This window comes from Geospiza fortis, unplaced genomic scaffold (assembly GCF_000277835.1).
Source record: "Geospiza fortis unplaced genomic scaffold, GeoFor_1.0 scaffold112, whole genome shotgun sequence".
NCBI lineage: Eukaryota > Metazoa > Chordata > Aves > Passeriformes > Thraupidae > Geospiza > Geospiza fortis.
Window position 1 is genome coordinate 8,713,873 of NW_005054298.1, and position 17,467 is coordinate 8,731,339.

Here is a 17,467-nt window from a genome sequence, read left to right on the forward strand (position 1 = left end):
TTGCAGAAATGGGTCCTGCAGAAATGCTACCATTCCTCACAGTGGTCAGGACCACATGCAGTATCCCTGAATTCCTCTCCTGGAACACTGCTGTCTCTGTTACTTCAGCCTCTCCCACTGGTGACACAATTCTTGTGGACAAATATTTTTACCAAACAGTCATGACAGAAGCTGAGCAGGGCTGCCTCAACATTTAATGTACTCTGGAAATATTCTATACTTCAGCATGCATGGCTTGTCCTTTGTCAGCTTTGGACTGGTTTTAAGTCCTGAACAGGAGGGCTCTTCAGGTAAACCAGCAGCCTGTAAAGCCCTGCAGAACTCGTGAATGAGCAGCTCCAGAGTGTGTCTGCTTTCCTTAAAAACGTTGGAGGAGCAGAGAAAAAAACTCAGGAGTTCCTATAGCAGTAAAAGGGGCCAGTTTGAAATGCATTATATGAAACCAACAGGTTTTCAGCCATGTTGCTACCCTGCCATACTTTTATGCCAAGCAGTGTGTTGGGAGGAGGTGACGTGCTATTCTTTTTATTTATCTTTCCATTTGTCTTAGCTTCTTTCTATTTCTCTTGCTTCCGAATGGAGACCACACATATGCGTGAGTAAGAATGGCAGGTCTCCAGTGCAGGGCTGAGTTCAAAACTCTGTGCATTGGCTTGGATCCTCTCCTGCCCTTTGGACAGTTTCTGCTTGGTACTCAGATGTTATCTAGTTTTTTGTATTGAAGGAAATGAGGATTGTGGCTTTCAGTGCTGTCCTCATGAATTGCCTTCAATAGCAGTTTGTAGTGTACATATTCTGACTTACTGAATGTCAAAGTGTTAAAAACATTCCTCTGGTTTCTTGTTGTTAGTGGTCTTAAGATATGCTTCTATCAGCAGGGCCTTTACTTTACAATCCAGATACTTTGATCAAACCTACCAATTTCTTTGTAGTTCTCATGTTAGGCCAATCCACTGTGTCTTTTTCTAAGCAATAGAAGTCAAGGGAAATCTATCTGAGAAGGTGATGGCACTAATTACTCTTATAAAGACAAAGTTTTGTGCTGAATATGTGATTCTGTTATCTCTGTTAATTATCTTGCCTTCACTGCAAGTTAAAAATGGGTGAAATTATAGGGGTTTTTTCACCCAAACAGTACCATATCTAGGAATGTTTTTCCATGCTCTATTTAAAAACCAGACCAGACTATATTTATGGCAAGTTAGCAGTCCTGAGTCCATGTTTTAAACTTCAGGGCTAAGTGGACTTGAAGGTGCTCTTATCTAGCAAGTTCAAAGCAGAACACAGCTGGCAAAACCTGCCTCTCTTGCCCTCCTGCCCTCCAACACATGTGTTTTGCTCATATCCAGGAAATGTTTTCAGTAGCAAAAATTATTTCTTGCTCAAAAAAGATAAATAATCCAGGACTTTCTAGTCCATTTACAAGCTTATACCTAAACTGGCGAGGACAGAAGTGTTTTCACTAATAAAAGGTATTTCTAGTCCTTATTCAGTTCAAGTCTGGTTTTTTAATAGTTAGGGGAGTGGTGGCAATGGTTACACAACTGCTGCCCTGGGGAGTTAAATTTTGCTTTTGGCATCTCCTGTGTTAAGCAGAGAAGAGCTGTTTGGGGCTGGAAGAATGATATATATCTGCGGGAGGGAGGGAGCTGCAGGGGAGCGGGGAGCACTTTAAATGAATTCTTTAATGGGAGCCCTTTCCAGAAGGCATCCGTGGTATTCCTCTGCAAAAGGAAGAATAAGTACTCAGCACCATATATGGTGACACTTTTATGTTTTTTTAATATAAACATGTACAGGCTGGAGCAATCCATGAAGATGGGTTTTGCTGATTGGTTGGGCCAGAGGGGAGGGAAGGAAATGAGACCCTGTTTTTAATATCTTAACATTAGAAAACTTAAGAGCTTGGGTTTGAATAAATAAACAGTAGGCAGAGTTGGAAAGATTTTCAGCTTTGTAAAATAGCCCTTTCCTCTGTCTTGATTTTCCAGCTTTTGTATTTATTTTCCTTTAGCTTGTTTGTTTGCAGCTGCTTCATTCTGTAAATTGCTTTGATTTTTGTTCAGGGAGTATGTTGTTCCCAGTGCAGATAGCAACAGATCAGTAAAAGCTATTTGAGATAGCTTGGCTCCAAATATAAGGGGACCAAATCCACTCAGTCAATCCCCACAATGCTGGGCACAGAAAAGGGGAATGCCACACTGAGTTTGAGCTGCTTTAGTGCAACACACAATCACTTAGCTCAGGCACGTTACAGAGGAAGGAACCCCTGTTTTTCTGATTTCACTTAAATATTTCAGGAACCAAGTTGGAGAATGCAGCTGCCAGGTGTCTCTGATGCTGCGGGAGAGTTCAGCTTCCACAGCAGAAATGCTCAGAGAGTGAGTATTTTTCCCAGGGACTTGCATGGGTGGGTTCTATTTTTTGCTCCGTTAATTCCCTGCCCTTACAGACCCAGGCTGGCTGCTGTTCAACCTAATCCCCAAATGTGACCTAACAAATTGTTTTCATCATACAAGCTAAGCACATTGTACCAAGCCAGAGTAGAGAAGATCTTTTTTGTTTGTGCCCTTATATGGCTCCTGAAGTCATCATTGATGCAATAAACTAATGGAGTATGCTCCTCTAATCAACCTCCCCTTCTATAAACACATTTTGTTCCTGCTCTGAGATTGTTCCCTGACATTTTTAAACCAGCCCCTTTCCTGGCTCTCTCTTTCTTTTCTTTTTCGGATCATAGTGGGAGGGAATCAGCCAGCTCTGGAGAGCAAAGAGATGGTGGAGATCATGGTAAACTAACATTTGGTAGAACAAGTGGCTTCAAAAAGAACAGCAGTGTAACCAGAGTAGCTGAGGAAGAGCAGGAGGACGTCCGAGGCGTGCTGAAGAGGCGAGTGGAAACTCGGGAACACACAGAGGAGAGCCTGAGGCAGCAGGAAGCTGAACAACTCGATTTCCGTGATATTTTAGGCAAGAAAGTCAGCACCAAAAGTTTTTCTGAGGAGGAACTGAAAGAAATCCCAGCCGAGCAAATGGACTTCCGAGCAAACCTGCAGCGGCAGGTCAAACCCAAGACCTTGTCAGAGGAGGAGAGGAAAGTCCATGCTCCCCAGCAGGTGGACTTCCGCTCTGTGCTGGCCAAGAAGGGCACCCCAAAAACCCCATTGCCAGAGAAGGCACCACCTCCTAAACCTGCAGTTACAGATTTCAGGTCTGTGCTGGGCTCCAAGAAGAAGCCACCTGCAGAGAATGGCAGCGCTGGCACCCCTGCACCAAACGCTCGTGCCAACTCTGAAGCTCAGAATGCGACCCCCAATTCTCAAGCCCCTGTTGCCAAACCAGCAGTGAAGAAAGAGGAGAAGAATGACAGAAACTGTGAACGTGGGTGTGCAGTGGTGGATGGCGGAATAATTGGGAAAAAAGCTGAAAACAAAGCACCAGCAAGCAAACCACCAGCAAGCAAAGGAACAGCACCCTCCTTTACAGAGAAGCTTCAGGATGCTCAAGTAGCTGATGGTGAAAAATTGGTCTTACAATGTCGGATTTCCTCTGATCCCCCTGCAGCTGTCACCTGGACTCTAGACAGCAAAGCCATCAAATCATCAAAGTCTATTGTCATCTCCCAAGAAGGTAAATTAATTGCATTACAAGCCAGCTGGATGGCACACTGTTATATCTGGCTCTTGATTAATAATATTTAGTTCATTAAAGGTAATGCAATATTTATTTAAGTCCTGTGCCAGTAACTGTTTCCAGATGCAGCTTTCTTGTTATTTCAGTGAAGTACACAAGGAACAGTATTGTTTGACATTTCTTGCAGATTCCCCTTTAACAGCCTGCAGATGTAAATTTTATAAAGTTGAACTTCTTGCATTTTTAAATGCTGTTTACATTGCTAACGCTGTTTAAGGAGCTGGTACATGATGGTTATTTAAACTAAGCTGTAAGGATTTAGAACATTGAAAGCATAATAATATTATTACTGGTTTACAAATTCTAATTGAATTCTTCTGTATGTTTAATATTTCAGGCTTTTTATTGCAATAAGAAACACAGAAGCAAAGAGGGGTTGTGTCATAGAAAGAAATTACTACAGCTACAAGTTAAGATCAGAGTTGAGAACAGATTTCCAGTGTATTTAAAGCCCCACCACAGATGCTTCTGTTGCCATTACAAGCACTGAAATATTTGAACTACACTGGCTTGGTGACTTTTAACTAACTTCAAAACTGTACAGAATTTGGTAGAAGTCCTTAGAGGGAATACTTACTGTTTTCAAACTGAGTGATTCCCTTATATTTCACATTTTGGATGATCAAACCCACTAGACTGTTTTTTGCATGAAAGTTAATGTTGTATCTAGACAAAATATATTTTCCTTGGGACAAAAATAGGAAGGAAGGACAATTGATAGCGCAAAAAAAACCTTCTTTACTTCATATGTGTTCCATAAAACACTGAGGAAATTATCTGGAGAATTATATCCTCTGGCACATTGTAGCAAAAAAGTTCATGTTCACAGTGAGAATTATAGCTTGAAACAGGGGTCTGCACTCTTACTTTTCAATCTTCCTTCATTTAATCCAGGTTATTTTTAGTGTTACCAAATGAGAACCAAATTAATATGCAGAACAGTTCAGCAGTGAATCCTTGTGCAGTGTTCCCAGCAGAGTAACACAGGCATTCTCCTGAAGTGGATGCAGTCAGAAATTGCATTGTGTTCAGAGAGGCTTGGGGTCTTTGAGTAGTGTATTAAGGAAATACCAAAGTAAGTAGATGGAGAAAGGCAAATGGTAGCAGGTGCATTGTGTCTGGCCTGTGTCTGAAGTAGCATAATGTGGTTTTTTTGTGAGTACATGTTGGTTTTCAGCTGAGGGGACTGTATAGAATAAGGATCAGTATCATGTATCTGAGAAAACATGGTGGAAATGCCATTCTTACAAAAAGGACTGACAGAATCAGTCAGCTTAGCCAGCCTTATGCTGGAAGCAAGATTTCAAGGCTTTTCATGGAGTCACTCAGAATGAGAAAGAAATTATGCATCCCAAAGTTCCATGGCTCCTGTCAAAGTACATCAGATAGACAGCACCTCTGTACCAAAGCTTCTGAGCCATGGTGCAGCCTCCTAAAGTCCCAAAGCTTTAATGTTATGGTTCTGCAGAAAGCTGTTTTCTTCACTGAAATAATCAGAGTAATTGACTATTATAATCCCCCAACTCTTATTCACTCTATAAAATGGTACTGTGGAGCTGCAAATCGAGGGTAGCTGTTTACAGTGAAGTGATGCTGATGTCCAGAAATGCTCAGCCACCTGTGTGAGCAGGGCAGGAGGCTTCTCCCATCCAGCTTGTCTGGGCTGGGTGACACTCCTGGTCACAACACTCCAGGGTGTCAGCATTAACAGTGCTTTCCACTGAGGTCAGGATCAAAGCTCAGTCCTGCAGAAGGAATCCACTGTTCCAGGACAGCTTCTTTCAGGGAGTGAAGACACTGTCCTTCTGTTCCACTTGTACCTGCGCTGTTGCACTTGAGCCGTGCTTAGCAGTCAATGTTATCAGTATCTCAAAGTTAGGCTTTCTTCTGCACGTATCTGCAGAGGCTCTTGGAAAGAAATATTACACAGGGCTCTAAGTTTAGTCCTTTAATGGAAAGACAAGGAATGAGGATTAGAACTATTTTTTTTTAAACCTTATTACATACCCTGTGGTACACTGAGAGGGTGCATGGTCAGTTTTGGTTTTTTCCTGACAGTACCTGCTAGCTTTGGCTCTTGGAGCAGAATGTGTTGCTGCTCTCATTGTAAGATTCTTTCATGCCAACTGTTAAGTAATTAGCTAGGTATGCATGATACTTGAAGTCCCAGATTTCACAGAGATTGAGTTTTCTCTGTTTCCCTAATTAGGAACACATACTTACGTGAGGGAACCAAGAGAAGAGAAGGAATAACTGGAATAACAGACTAGAACTGAGAAATAGCAAATTCATTCAGCATCAGGAAATTCTGTTCAATAGGGAAACTGTATGGATTAGTCTCACAGATGGTGTTTGGTGCAGCTTTAAAAACATAGAGAGAAACAAGAACACTGGATGCAGCACACAGCAGGCCAAAAGCAAAGTCCCAGTTTCCATCCTTTGCCCCAAACACTGAAAATGCATCACACCCACAGGTGTGCCTCAGCAGCAGTGCCTTTGTCAAAGCTTGGAGCAGCATTTAGTGGGCCCTGGAGGTAATGCCCCAGAGTCATCCTCACCTGGAAGAAGGTTGAGTCTGTGGGGAAGAAGAGGAATTCAGAGCAAACAGACATAGCTCAATTTAGTGGGTTTAGATCTTGCAAAGCCATTTTTTGATTTCTTTGCTATGACCTTGCCCCTCCTTGTGTTCAGCAAGGTCAAAATCCACTATGGAAGAGGATAGACTAGATCTGTTCTTAGCCATTTCACCAACTGCTTTTGTGCTGTTGTGATGTTTGGTGGTGACCATGAGGGTTTTTTTTCAGATTCACCAGAGGTATTTCACAATAACTTGCATGTTCTTAATGAGTTGGATACTGGAAAATTCCCTATCTAGAGTAAAAAAAAAAGGCAAAAAGAGACAGAAGTTTGCTCATCTCCTGGTGCCAAATAAGTTGTGAAGATAAATACATAAAATGCAGATTCAGGAGCATGTGATTAAACAGGCATATTTTGCCAGGAAGGTGAAACTTAGAAGTATATTTGTGTGTAACACGTTCACAGGACAGGCAAACTATGTAAAAACTATATGTAGTCACTCACTGAAAATAACTTTCCTTGGCATATTTGTCCTAGCTGATGCTGAGGCCCTTTACCAGTTAGAGGCAATGCTGTTCACAGGTCTCCTCTATGCTTGCAGAGCCTCACTGACACTAATCTGCCCACCCAATGCAGTTTAGCCAAGGGAGAGTGCAATCCCTGCTTCTGTACCATTGGAGAAGTCTGCGTACAAACACCAGCATCAGAATAGTCTCTGACTGGTAAGGCCTTTGACAAAAGAAGAGATAAACCCTGCTCCAAAAATGACTAGGCATATTTATGCAGCAATTGGGCTGATTTCTGGTAATCTAGGGCTTGTAGTGTATTCCCTTATTCCAGGGTTTAGTTAGAAGTCAGAATCTGGGTAGCATTATTCAGAATGTCACAATCCCAACAATAGCTGATAGCATGTCATGTTCCCTCCATTTCACATTTCAACTATTTTCCCTTTGAAATCATGAACATCAGTACACTTTTTCTTCCATTCCTTTTCACACTTCCCCAAATAGTACTCTGTTGGTTGATTGGCAGGATTTTTGGCTTAATGCTTTAGGTATCATTTTTATGATGAAGTGAGCTCTTGCATTATTTTTCTGATGTGGAACAATTTTATTAATGGTTTGATTTTATATTTTTCTTCTTTTAAACCTGTCAGAGTGCAATTATCTACATTCCTGAGATAGATATTAATGTGCTTTTTGCCCATTAAAGATCAAAAATAAGTGGTTGCTAACAATAAAAAGAGGGTACTCATAAATTGGAGCATTATACATTCATGCAGTATGGGGTAGATGATGCATGGTTAAGAGGCACTTTAATGAGAGGCTTCTTTGCTTGAGGTCATGGGGGGCTTTTTGTTTGGAAAAAAGTTTTTAAGAAGGCTCTAGCAAACATTGCAGTGAAGTTAGACATATAAGGAAAGAGTAGAATAATTTTCCTCACAGAGTGAACCCTTTAGAGCTGGACCTATTTTGTTTTCCATTTGTATAGCACTGGCCCAGCAGTGCCCTGTGCTACTCTCCTGCTGTGTGACTCACTCTTGGACAGAAAATCCACTGAAAAAGTTCTTGCATGGCTCAAAAAGTTGTTCTATAAGATAGCAGTGAAAGAGTTGTGCACAGCATCCTTAGTAAACTGGCCAGCTGAGGTGTTCAAGTGAATACAAGTCTGAACTCACATATTTGCCATTTTTTAAGTCAGTTTGCTCAGCTTTTTTTGGATAGATTTAGTACTCTGTGACTATATAGATAGAAGAGGAACTTTCTAATATAGACTCAGGTAGCAGTGATGCTGTAGCTTAAAAAGTGCCCTGAGTTTGTGTTGCTTTGTCTAAGCCAGCATTTTTTTCTTCCCAAGTTTCTTGGCAGCATAGAGATTTGGTAATCTTATTAGCAATAATGCCTTAACAACTTTCTTGTGACTTAACTCCTAAATCTTCCTACCAGTCATGCAAGTCTATGTCTGCCAGTCTAGCTAGGATCTGCCGTGACTTTTTTGTTTTCTTTTTAATTAAATTTGACCAAGAATTTGCTGTATAACACGACTTTATGCACTGCTGACAGTAGATGCATTTTGCACCCTACAAAAGCTTCTTCAGAAAGTTTAAGGTTGGGGAGATCATCTGAGCATCAGTTCTGGCACAATACCATGTTTGTCACAGGCCACATTTCCCTCTGCACTGTCATTTATGTCTGAATCTATTCTCTTCCAGAAAATGCATACAGCAAAAAAGAGATATTTCCTATAACCACCGGCAATTTATTGCAAAGTCTAGCTATTCCAGTAAGGGTTTTGTTAGTAAATCAAGAACCAAAACAATGTCTTATTTCTAACTTGACAGAAAGGCTTTGACTCTGTAACCAAGATAGCTTTCTCCTTTTTTTGAAACTTGACAAGTCAAGCTCTTAGTAACTTTCTCTCCATGATGCCCTTCATCCAGCCCTTGGAAGCTTGGGGTTGTTTTGGTTTGGTTCTGTTTCCAGTGACTCCTCTACAGTTGCTGTTAGTTTATTACTCTATTTAGAAAAGAGGAAGCAGAATCATGTGTGGGTATCAGCATCAGTGAGAAGGAGATCACCTTCCTGTGGCTGCCCTTACTGGAGGTTATTGGTCTTCTTTCTACCTCACAACTTTGGAATTCAAGTTTGTCATTTCTCTATTAAGCCTTTAAACCTCCTTAATGTACAGCATCCCTTGCTACCATCAGAGCTTTTCTTATCACTATCTCAAGCTCCATTTTCTTTGAATGAATGGGACTCAGTTTGGCAAGTAAATGAGATTGTTTAGGAGGACTACCCTGCTGACTTTTCCCTTTCCAAAATTCTTTCCAGCATCTGTAAATTTATAAAAGTTAATTTATGAGTACTTCCATGTCACAGATTAGATATTTAATAACTTGGGACCTAGTCTGATCACAGAGGAAATCCACTAGAAGCAGACTGAGTGATGATTTCCTATTGTCAGCTTCTTCAGAAGATCTTTATTTTGGCACCTCTAACTCCTCCTAAATCAATGTCATTTATATAGTAATTAATGATTAATTATATAGCATTAACTAAAGTCAGAATAATGTGATTTATCACAAATATTTCAGTAAGGGTTAAGAAAATTACTTTTGCACAGATACATTTGCTGGTTAAATGTCTAATGTGAATCATGAAAGTAGGTTTCTTACATTGTTTTCCTTAAAACTCTATCAATTATCAATAATTACATTTGACATTTTTTCTACTCTGAAATTCATGTGGGTTTTTTTCAGTGTTTTTTCTGTTGTCATTGTAACTATAGTCTATATTTTCCTGGTCAACCCACTTCTCATTTTTAAACATGACTGTGACACTAGCATGCATTTGAACTTGCCCAGACAATTTGAGATTTATTAGCAAATTAGCTCTATAAGCCAATGAGTTCCTTAAAAAATTATTATGTCTCCTAGGCCCAATTTCTCACAGACCAGTGTTTATTAATATTGCCTAAATATTCCACAGTGCTTTCTTGTACCATGGGATACAAATGAGAAAGCCATAAACTTGAGTCTGCATCATGGACAGGAATCAGGAGGTTGGCCAGCTACATGCCACTGTGGGGAATGAGACTAAGGAGCTGTTTTTTGTTGGTTTGTGTATTTGTTTTATATCTGAGGTTGACTTTCTGGGGAGTTTCATGGAAAGAATGCAGAAGCCTAGAGATATTTTAAACTGTCTTGCACTATTTTTGAGTAAGTCAGAGAACCCTTTAATAGCTCAAAATTCAAGAGAAAGGCTCTGTGTATCTAAACCAGAGTCTCCAGTAAAGTATCAGTTTCTGTGGCTGTTAAAGTCTTTTCTAGAGCTGCACCAGTCCCAATGTCTAAGTGCTAGATTCCAGTATTCATGTTTATTCCAATCCTGCACTTTGTGACAATGTTTAAGGGTCATCCATGGCCTGGTTCCTGAAAACAATAGAGGGTTGGGGTGACAAAATATATAGCAAGCATTTTTAGCTGACTGGGATTTGTGAAGTGCCAGGATTTCAGAATACCCAACTGGAGTAACCAGTATGGACTTTCTAGCAGTTCTGAGAAAATAAGCTTATTTCGGGTCATGATGGGGTTTGCAGAGGAGATACCAAATACTTCATTGAAAGACATTTGGCCTTCTAGCCCCGGGAATTGACTGTAGCTCTAGATCACAGAACATAGGCCTGGTTGGGAAGTTTCCTGTCCTTATGAAATCTCATCAAGTTTTGCCTGGGTTTCAGTGATTTGGGTTTTTTTCCTGGTTTTCCATGAAAATGAGGTTTCCATGAAAATGAGCATTTCAACAGCAATGCTCCGTTAGCCTCCCCTTATACTCCTGATCCAATCTGGCCAAATCTTTCTGATCCACTGGCCAGCTTCATCCCACGTCCTAGTAGTCCACAGTTTCATGAATACTAGTGGCTATATAAAGGAAAGTGACCCAAATGATCTCATTTTCCCTTCACTCCTCCATTGAGGGCTACTACCATTGTATCTGGTGGCAGCAAGAAGCCCAGCAATCCCCATGTGTTTTGCATGTGCTGTTCCTGGGGAGAAAGAAGAAGTAGAGGAAAATAGGATGCAGATTATTTCTTCTGGGATGTGGAAGTTAGGAGGAAAAAGAAAATGGCCCTTGAAAAAAAGCACATTTCCTTCACCCTCTTTCTCACAAAATAACTTCATTACATGAGTGTTGAGGAGTGACTCTGTGTCACATTAGTCTTCAGTGAGCTGAGGAAGGGCTTTTGAGCAGGCAGAAAACTGCAGAAGGTAAAGTAAATTCTGCATTGTTCCAGTCCCTTAATGATTCAGTTATTCTTACAGGCCAGGCTCCTTTCCTGCAGTAAAGTGGCCAGAGGTCTCCTTCACATGTATGTGTCTTTGTTCCATAGTTTATGGGTTTTTGTAATAGCATCTTTAGCTTTCAATGTGCAATCTTTTCTAATCATGTTACATAGATTTATATAAATTCTTAGACTGGAAGTTATCTTTGGCTTGCTCTCCAAATGTCTCTTTAAACAGCAGAGACATGTGAATTTATATTTGCTAGATGCCTGCAAGAATACTTTTCTAATGTCTCTCCTCCATTTGGAATGGAACTGCAGCTCGTGACATTTTTGGCTTCAGCCTGACTCATGGAAAAGCGTTGCCTCAGGGAGGGCACGTGGATTTTCTTTTCACCCTGTGGTTGGCTGAGCACAACCCATGTGAGTGAGGCTTCAGTGCTCCTCTTCTGAGATAGTTTTCACATCATTTCTCAGGGGACAATAGTCATTATTTAGAGCTGCTTGATTTTGTGGAGGATGATAAAGAGGGAAAAAAATTAATTTTCTTCTAACGGATGTGTGTTTTTGGCAAACCAGATTTGTTGGAAACCATTTGAATATTTTCATAAGATTTTTCTTGAATAACGACATCCACGTTTAAAATGAGAGAAAAATCTGAATGCCAAGAGCATAATTGCCATGTCCAAATGCAGTTCATCTCCAAAGAGAACCAGTAAACTCCCAAAGTTCTTCAGATGGAGAGGAGTTCTTTTGCAGGTCCTTTTCATGGACCAGTATCACCTGTGCCATTTCCCACATCACAGGGGATACATTTCATGGGGAGGCTGGGGTTGAGCACTCTGGGAGTCTTCCAGTTACCACAGAGAAAAATTGATGGGAAATTTCCTTACATCTCAGGAAACAGGGTAAAGGTCTGAAAAAAAATTCCATCTCTTCAATTCTTGAATTAGGAATGACTGTGAGAAAGGCAAACAGAGGAAGGGGGAAGGTTTTACTGCAGCTGAGGTAAGTGGAGGGTGGAGATGTTTTGGACAGGCCAACAGCAATGGGCAGAAATGCACAAGGCCTCAGGCTGTGTTTAGGGGACAGACCCAACTTTCCAATGAAGAAGGAGAAAGCAACCCCACACTTCAACTTCACTTATTAAGAGATATTTGGAAGGGGAAAGTATGGAGCATTTTAATTGGGGATCACCCTGGGGAGGAAAGCACTTCATTGTTCCAGGCAATGCAAGTGAAAGTAAGGGACAAGGTTCTTCCTCATCCCTCATCTACTGGGAACAATTTCTATTTTGGTTCACAGAGTTTTCATTTTTAAGAGGAAATGTACTTCCCTTGGGTCATACCAAGCTTCCCTTGGTAAATAACAAGCTTATGTCGCATCCTGTGTCTGCAAACCCAATTAAGTCAAATTTTATGGTTTTATTTGGAAAAAAAGGAATTTGTTGCAGTGATAAATTTGATTGCCACTAATATATTGAACTTTCTAATGGATGTTTTACAGGCAGTTATTCATTAGGCAATTCAAGCAAAAAGAAAATGTCTTTCAGTTGAGTTTTTAAACTTAGGCACTGAGCTGAAGTTCTGCTCTTACACATTTGAATGCTCACGGGAGTGCTAGAGACAAGGCTGAATCAAAACTTTGATAATGGGCATTGGACAGTAACCCTCTTATTTACAGTGCTATACAATGAGCACTTTTTGAAAAAAGTCACCTGAGTGAGGACTTCTGATCTCTGCTGTAAGACAAGAAGAGCAGCAGAGGTGCTGCTCTGGGTCTTCTCTGTTGTTAGCAACCAGTTCAGGGTGCAGGGACTTCTTGGAGTATCCTAGGGAAAAGCAATAAGATTCAATTTTTTATTTATTTACTACCAATAAGGCTCCAATAAGCCTTAATTGGAGGCTCCCATTAAGCCTTAATAAAGGCTCCAATAAGCCTTTAATTTCTAAGGACAGCTTTTTCTAGCAGAAAAGATCACCTATAGTGAAGGACTGGCTCATTTGACACCTTCTGCTCCTTACTAGCACTAAGGTTTTTGTGATCTGCAGCCTAACATGCATTTGCTCTCTCCCTCCTCTGTACAGGGACACTCTGCTCACTGACCATTGAGAAGGCCATGCCTGAAGATGGGGGCGAGTACAAGTGCATAGCTGAGAACCCAGCAGGGAAAGCTGAATGTGCTTGCAAGGTGGTGGTAGAAGGTGAGTACTGTGCTGAGTACAAGAAAACCCTTCCTTAGAACTTCCTTCTTTCCAGCTTATTTCCCAAGAATGACTTTTAGGGGCTACTTACACACACACACACACACACAAAGAATTCTACCCCCTTCCCTTCTGCACTTTTTGGTCTATAGGTAATTCAATGTCTACCATAAAGGAGCATGAGCAGAGAGACAGTACAGAACCAAGGGCTCTGGATACTTTGTGGAATAATTTGTATTCACCTGCTGCCCACTGTATTTCTAGAAGGTTTTTAGAGCAGTTAGCTGAACTTGTAAGATTTGTTTTTGAGCTGTGTGCATCCTTTGAGAGCCAGTGAGAATTGCCTGTGTGAGTCTGGGTGTCAGTCTGCCTCAGGACTGTGTGTGGCACAGTTCTCACTCTACTCCCCAGTTCTTTGCATTCACAGATGTTTGGTTGTTTGATTTTCTAGTGTAGGTGAGAAAAAATAAATTAGCAGCTCAACCACCCTTGTGTTCCATAGTCTTAGAACATGGACAATTTACAGACTGAGGTACTTGTTTTCAGCCATGGTTGTGCTGATGACACTGTACTCTTGTTCATTAGTCTTGGCCTTGGGCAAGGCCTAGGTGAGGCTGTGTGACACAGACTTATAAAGCTGCCACGGAGTTTAAATTATTTAAGGGGCTTTAAGTAACGAAATGTCCTTATCAACTCACCTTCTGGTGAATTTATTTCTGAATACTCTGATACTTTCCATTGTGATCTAAAACGAACACAAAACTAGACAACAAGCCTAATAACAAAACTTGAGTACTGAATCTTCGCTGCTGTGTTGCAGATGTGGTATTTGTGGCAGGAGGTCTAGAAAAGAAAACTTTTTTTTTTTTCCTAATGTTACATGACACAAGGTAAGACTGTGATTCTGCAACTCCTCACTAAAGGTCAGTCTTCATGTAACTGGAAAATAAATTGATTAAATATTGGTTACAATTAATATACCTGTACCTTCTGTGATACTATAGTCACAGTGTAATGTGTCTTAGATATTTGATAAGCTATTTTTTATGGTTCTGTAATTTAAAGTAATAAATTTTATCAGTGCTGAAGCCCAAAAAATAGGCTTTAAGCAAAATCTAGTCCCTGAAACACCTTAACCACCACAGATACAGAAAATGTTGAAGGATCAGATCATCAAAAGCTTAGCATACAGTATTTCTCTAGAGCTGCCCTAGCAACTTTTAAATGTCTCAGTCACTTATGTGTTTTTCCTCTCTCTTCTGATCATCTTCAAGTAGTTGCTTTTCTTCCTGAAGCTTCCCTTAGCCTATTCCCCACTTCAAGTTTCCTGCTGGCCAATGCATGCTCTAGGAGGCTGCAGGTAGAGTTTGGCTTGCAAAGTCTTGTTCCTGGGAGGCTGTGAGCTGCTGGCCTGATGATGTGAGTGACATTACCTCAGCTGCCTGGCTTTCTGTGGTGGTGGCAACCAACTGCTGTAGGAGCTCACTGCTCACTTCATGCTGGGCACCAGGGTGACCACATTCCTTACCTCCATTCTGGCTGCCTCCTCTGCCTTTTTCATCCTCCACTGGCATGCTACTGAGAAGAGGTTTTTGACAAATGGCACCATAGCAAACTCCAGCTATTTAGGAAAGACGCCATTTGATATCCCGTGTCTGAGACTGGCAGAGGGGATGACTGTTATTTTTAAATTAGAATTGTGATCTAAAACAAGAGTTCAGATTTCTCCCTTCTTCAGTACACTGTCAGGATCCCAGATGCTGATTTTTAGACTAAGTGACCACAATCATTATATTTCTTTTGACATCAGGGACTCAGGATTGGAGGAATGTTTGACTTCAGTTGGCAGATCTGTAGAATCTGAGTGTCTGAACTCTCACACAGCTTCCTGCTCTGAATTATTTACTAGGAGATTCTTGCTTCCTCTGTTAGGAAGGAAACTTAGATGAATTTTCACACACTGGCACCTTGAAGAAGGTGACTAGAATAGCTGTTTCCATAACATTTATGTCATCTTTTTCTCTGTAGCTAACAGCTCTCTCCCTCACAAATACTCTGAAAGCTGAATATTTGAAGGCTGTAAAGTGATATAGCCATTGTTGAGATCATAATCTATAATCATACTCTTTCTTCCAAAGATAAATGTCAGTATCCAACAATGTAGCAAGCAGATCTTGTTAGGATTTGCATTTTAGGTCATAGAATCCTAGAATAGCTTGTGTTGGAAGGGACCTTGAAGATCATTTTGTTCCAACCCCTACCACAGCCAGGGACTACTTCCCACAGATCAGGTTGCTCAAAGCCCCATCCAGCCTGGTCTTGAACACCCCCAGATATGGGAAGTCCACAACCTCTTTGGGCAACCTGTGCCAGTGCCTCATGACCCTCACAGAGAAGAATTTCTTCCTAATATCTAATCTAAATTTTGCCTCCTTCCGCTTAAAGCCATTCCTACTCGTTGTGGCACTACAGATCCTTGTGAAAAGTCCCTCCCAGCTCTCTTGGAGCTGGTTTAGGTACTGGAAGGGTCTCTAAGGTCTCCCCAAAGCCCTTTTCTCTTCAGGCTGAGCTGCCCCAGCTCTCTCAGCCTGTCTTCATAGGAGAGGTGCTCCAGCCCTGTGATCATGCTCAGCTTGGAATAACCTTTAAAAAAAGTTGCACTTTTTATTTATATCTCACGTGGGATACACATGGAAGGGAGCTTTATTGACTCCTAGCTGTTGGTGTAGCCTGCAGTGATGAGCAGTTTCTGGATAAGAGCTGTGCAATTGTGAAAATGCTAGAATCCATCCAGTTTCAGTCCTGTGGTGTCCCTTTTGCTGTTTCTATTTAGGAATAAACAAATGGCCAAGAATATCTTCTTGGAAAGATTTAAACAGATGGAGGAAATGTTACTCTTCAAAATGGATTAATCTGAATTGATCACATAGACAATGGAACAGAAGAATTACTTTACATTATTTCTTTTGAATGAAATTATGTTTTGATATGGCTTTGTTTCCCTTTTCTCTGCACTGCCTAACACAGCTTTGTGCACATTGTATTTGGTCTATTCAGCTGAAATACCTGTCAGCTTAGATGGGACTTCTTGTCTAGCTGCTTACTCGGCTTGGATGCTTAGTGCAGCTGCTTTTGTAGAGGACTTTTCCCCCTCTGCTCCCTCTTCCTTTCAGAATGTGACAGCAAATCTCCAGCAAATCTGTGCAGAAAATTCTTCTTAAAACCCTAAAGGACAGCAATTTCCTCTAACTTTGCAGAAGGATCCAAAATAAACCTTTTATTAGACAGCTTTTTCATTATTGATTTTCAAATAGGATTTGTATTTTATTATTTGTTTTGATTGCAGATGCCTCAAAGACCTCAAAGCCTACTGAGAAGAAGACCAAGAAGCCTAAGACCACACTTCCCCCAGTGCTGCCAACAGAGGGTAAGTGGCTGTGATTTGATTTGCTTTATTTCCAGTGGAAACAAAAGAGTGCTTTGGGATTCTGTGGTCATCCCCTTCTGTTTGCAGACATAGGATCAGAAGCCTGTGCTGTTTCTTTAGCCCTTGCACTTAAGTCATGTGAAATGAGTTTTTGCCATGTGGGGATTAGAAGCTAGAGCCCAAAGTGCGAGTTCAGGCCTCACCCCTCTACTCTCTGTTTTTCATAATGGTGCAATAAACTTGTGACACAGATTTATTTTTGGCTGCCTCTCAAACAGCACAGAAATACTCGAGTAGTTTGCTTCAATTTGTGCTGTGTCCTGTGTAGACAATATGCAGTTTTACTATTGGTAAGCAAAGCATCTTGACTGAAATGCCCTGTAGAATTATCTGTCCTTTTTTGGCACGCCCGTGGACAGTGATTTTGCAAATTTTGCATTCTTTGTTTTAAGCTTTAATGATTAACTTGCGTCTAATACTTTCAGAAATAATAAATTAGCTATAAATTCCCATGTTTGCTACTCAGCATACATGCATTTAGTTAAGAAGAAACTTTAAATGGTAGAGGCAGCACAATAATGTCAGTTTAGGCATTCCTAACACCAGTACTACTTAAGAAATTAGGAGATACAAATATCTCTTAGATCAAAACTGGACTTTGAAAATTGTTTGTCTAAGATGTCGACCACGTGAGTTCCTAAAAAGATGTAAAGACATGGTTTAATGGAAATATGGAATATTTTATCCAGCTCTCTCAAAAAATAAAAAACAAACTCTAGTCTGG

The 17,467-nt window shown here is 40.7% G+C and overlaps 1 protein-coding gene across 3 annotated transcripts in view; it reads left to right on the top strand.

Moving 5' to 3' along the window:
* MYLK (myosin light chain kinase) overlaps window positions 1-17,467 on the top strand; it is a 194,324-nt gene that overhangs the window by 119,051 nt on the left and 57,806 nt on the right. For all 3 annotated transcript variants that reach the window (XM_014306826.2, XM_031056337.1, XM_031056340.1), the window contains 4 exons: window positions 2,301-2,381; window positions 2,741-3,630; window positions 13,140-13,256; window positions 16,603-16,683. In XM_014306826.2, the coding sequence (XP_014162301.1) occupies window positions 2,301-2,381; window positions 2,741-3,630; window positions 13,140-13,256; window positions 16,603-16,683 (1,169 nt within the window). The remainder of the gene's footprint in view (window positions 1-2,300; window positions 2,382-2,740; window positions 3,631-13,139; window positions 13,257-16,602; window positions 16,684-17,467) is intronic.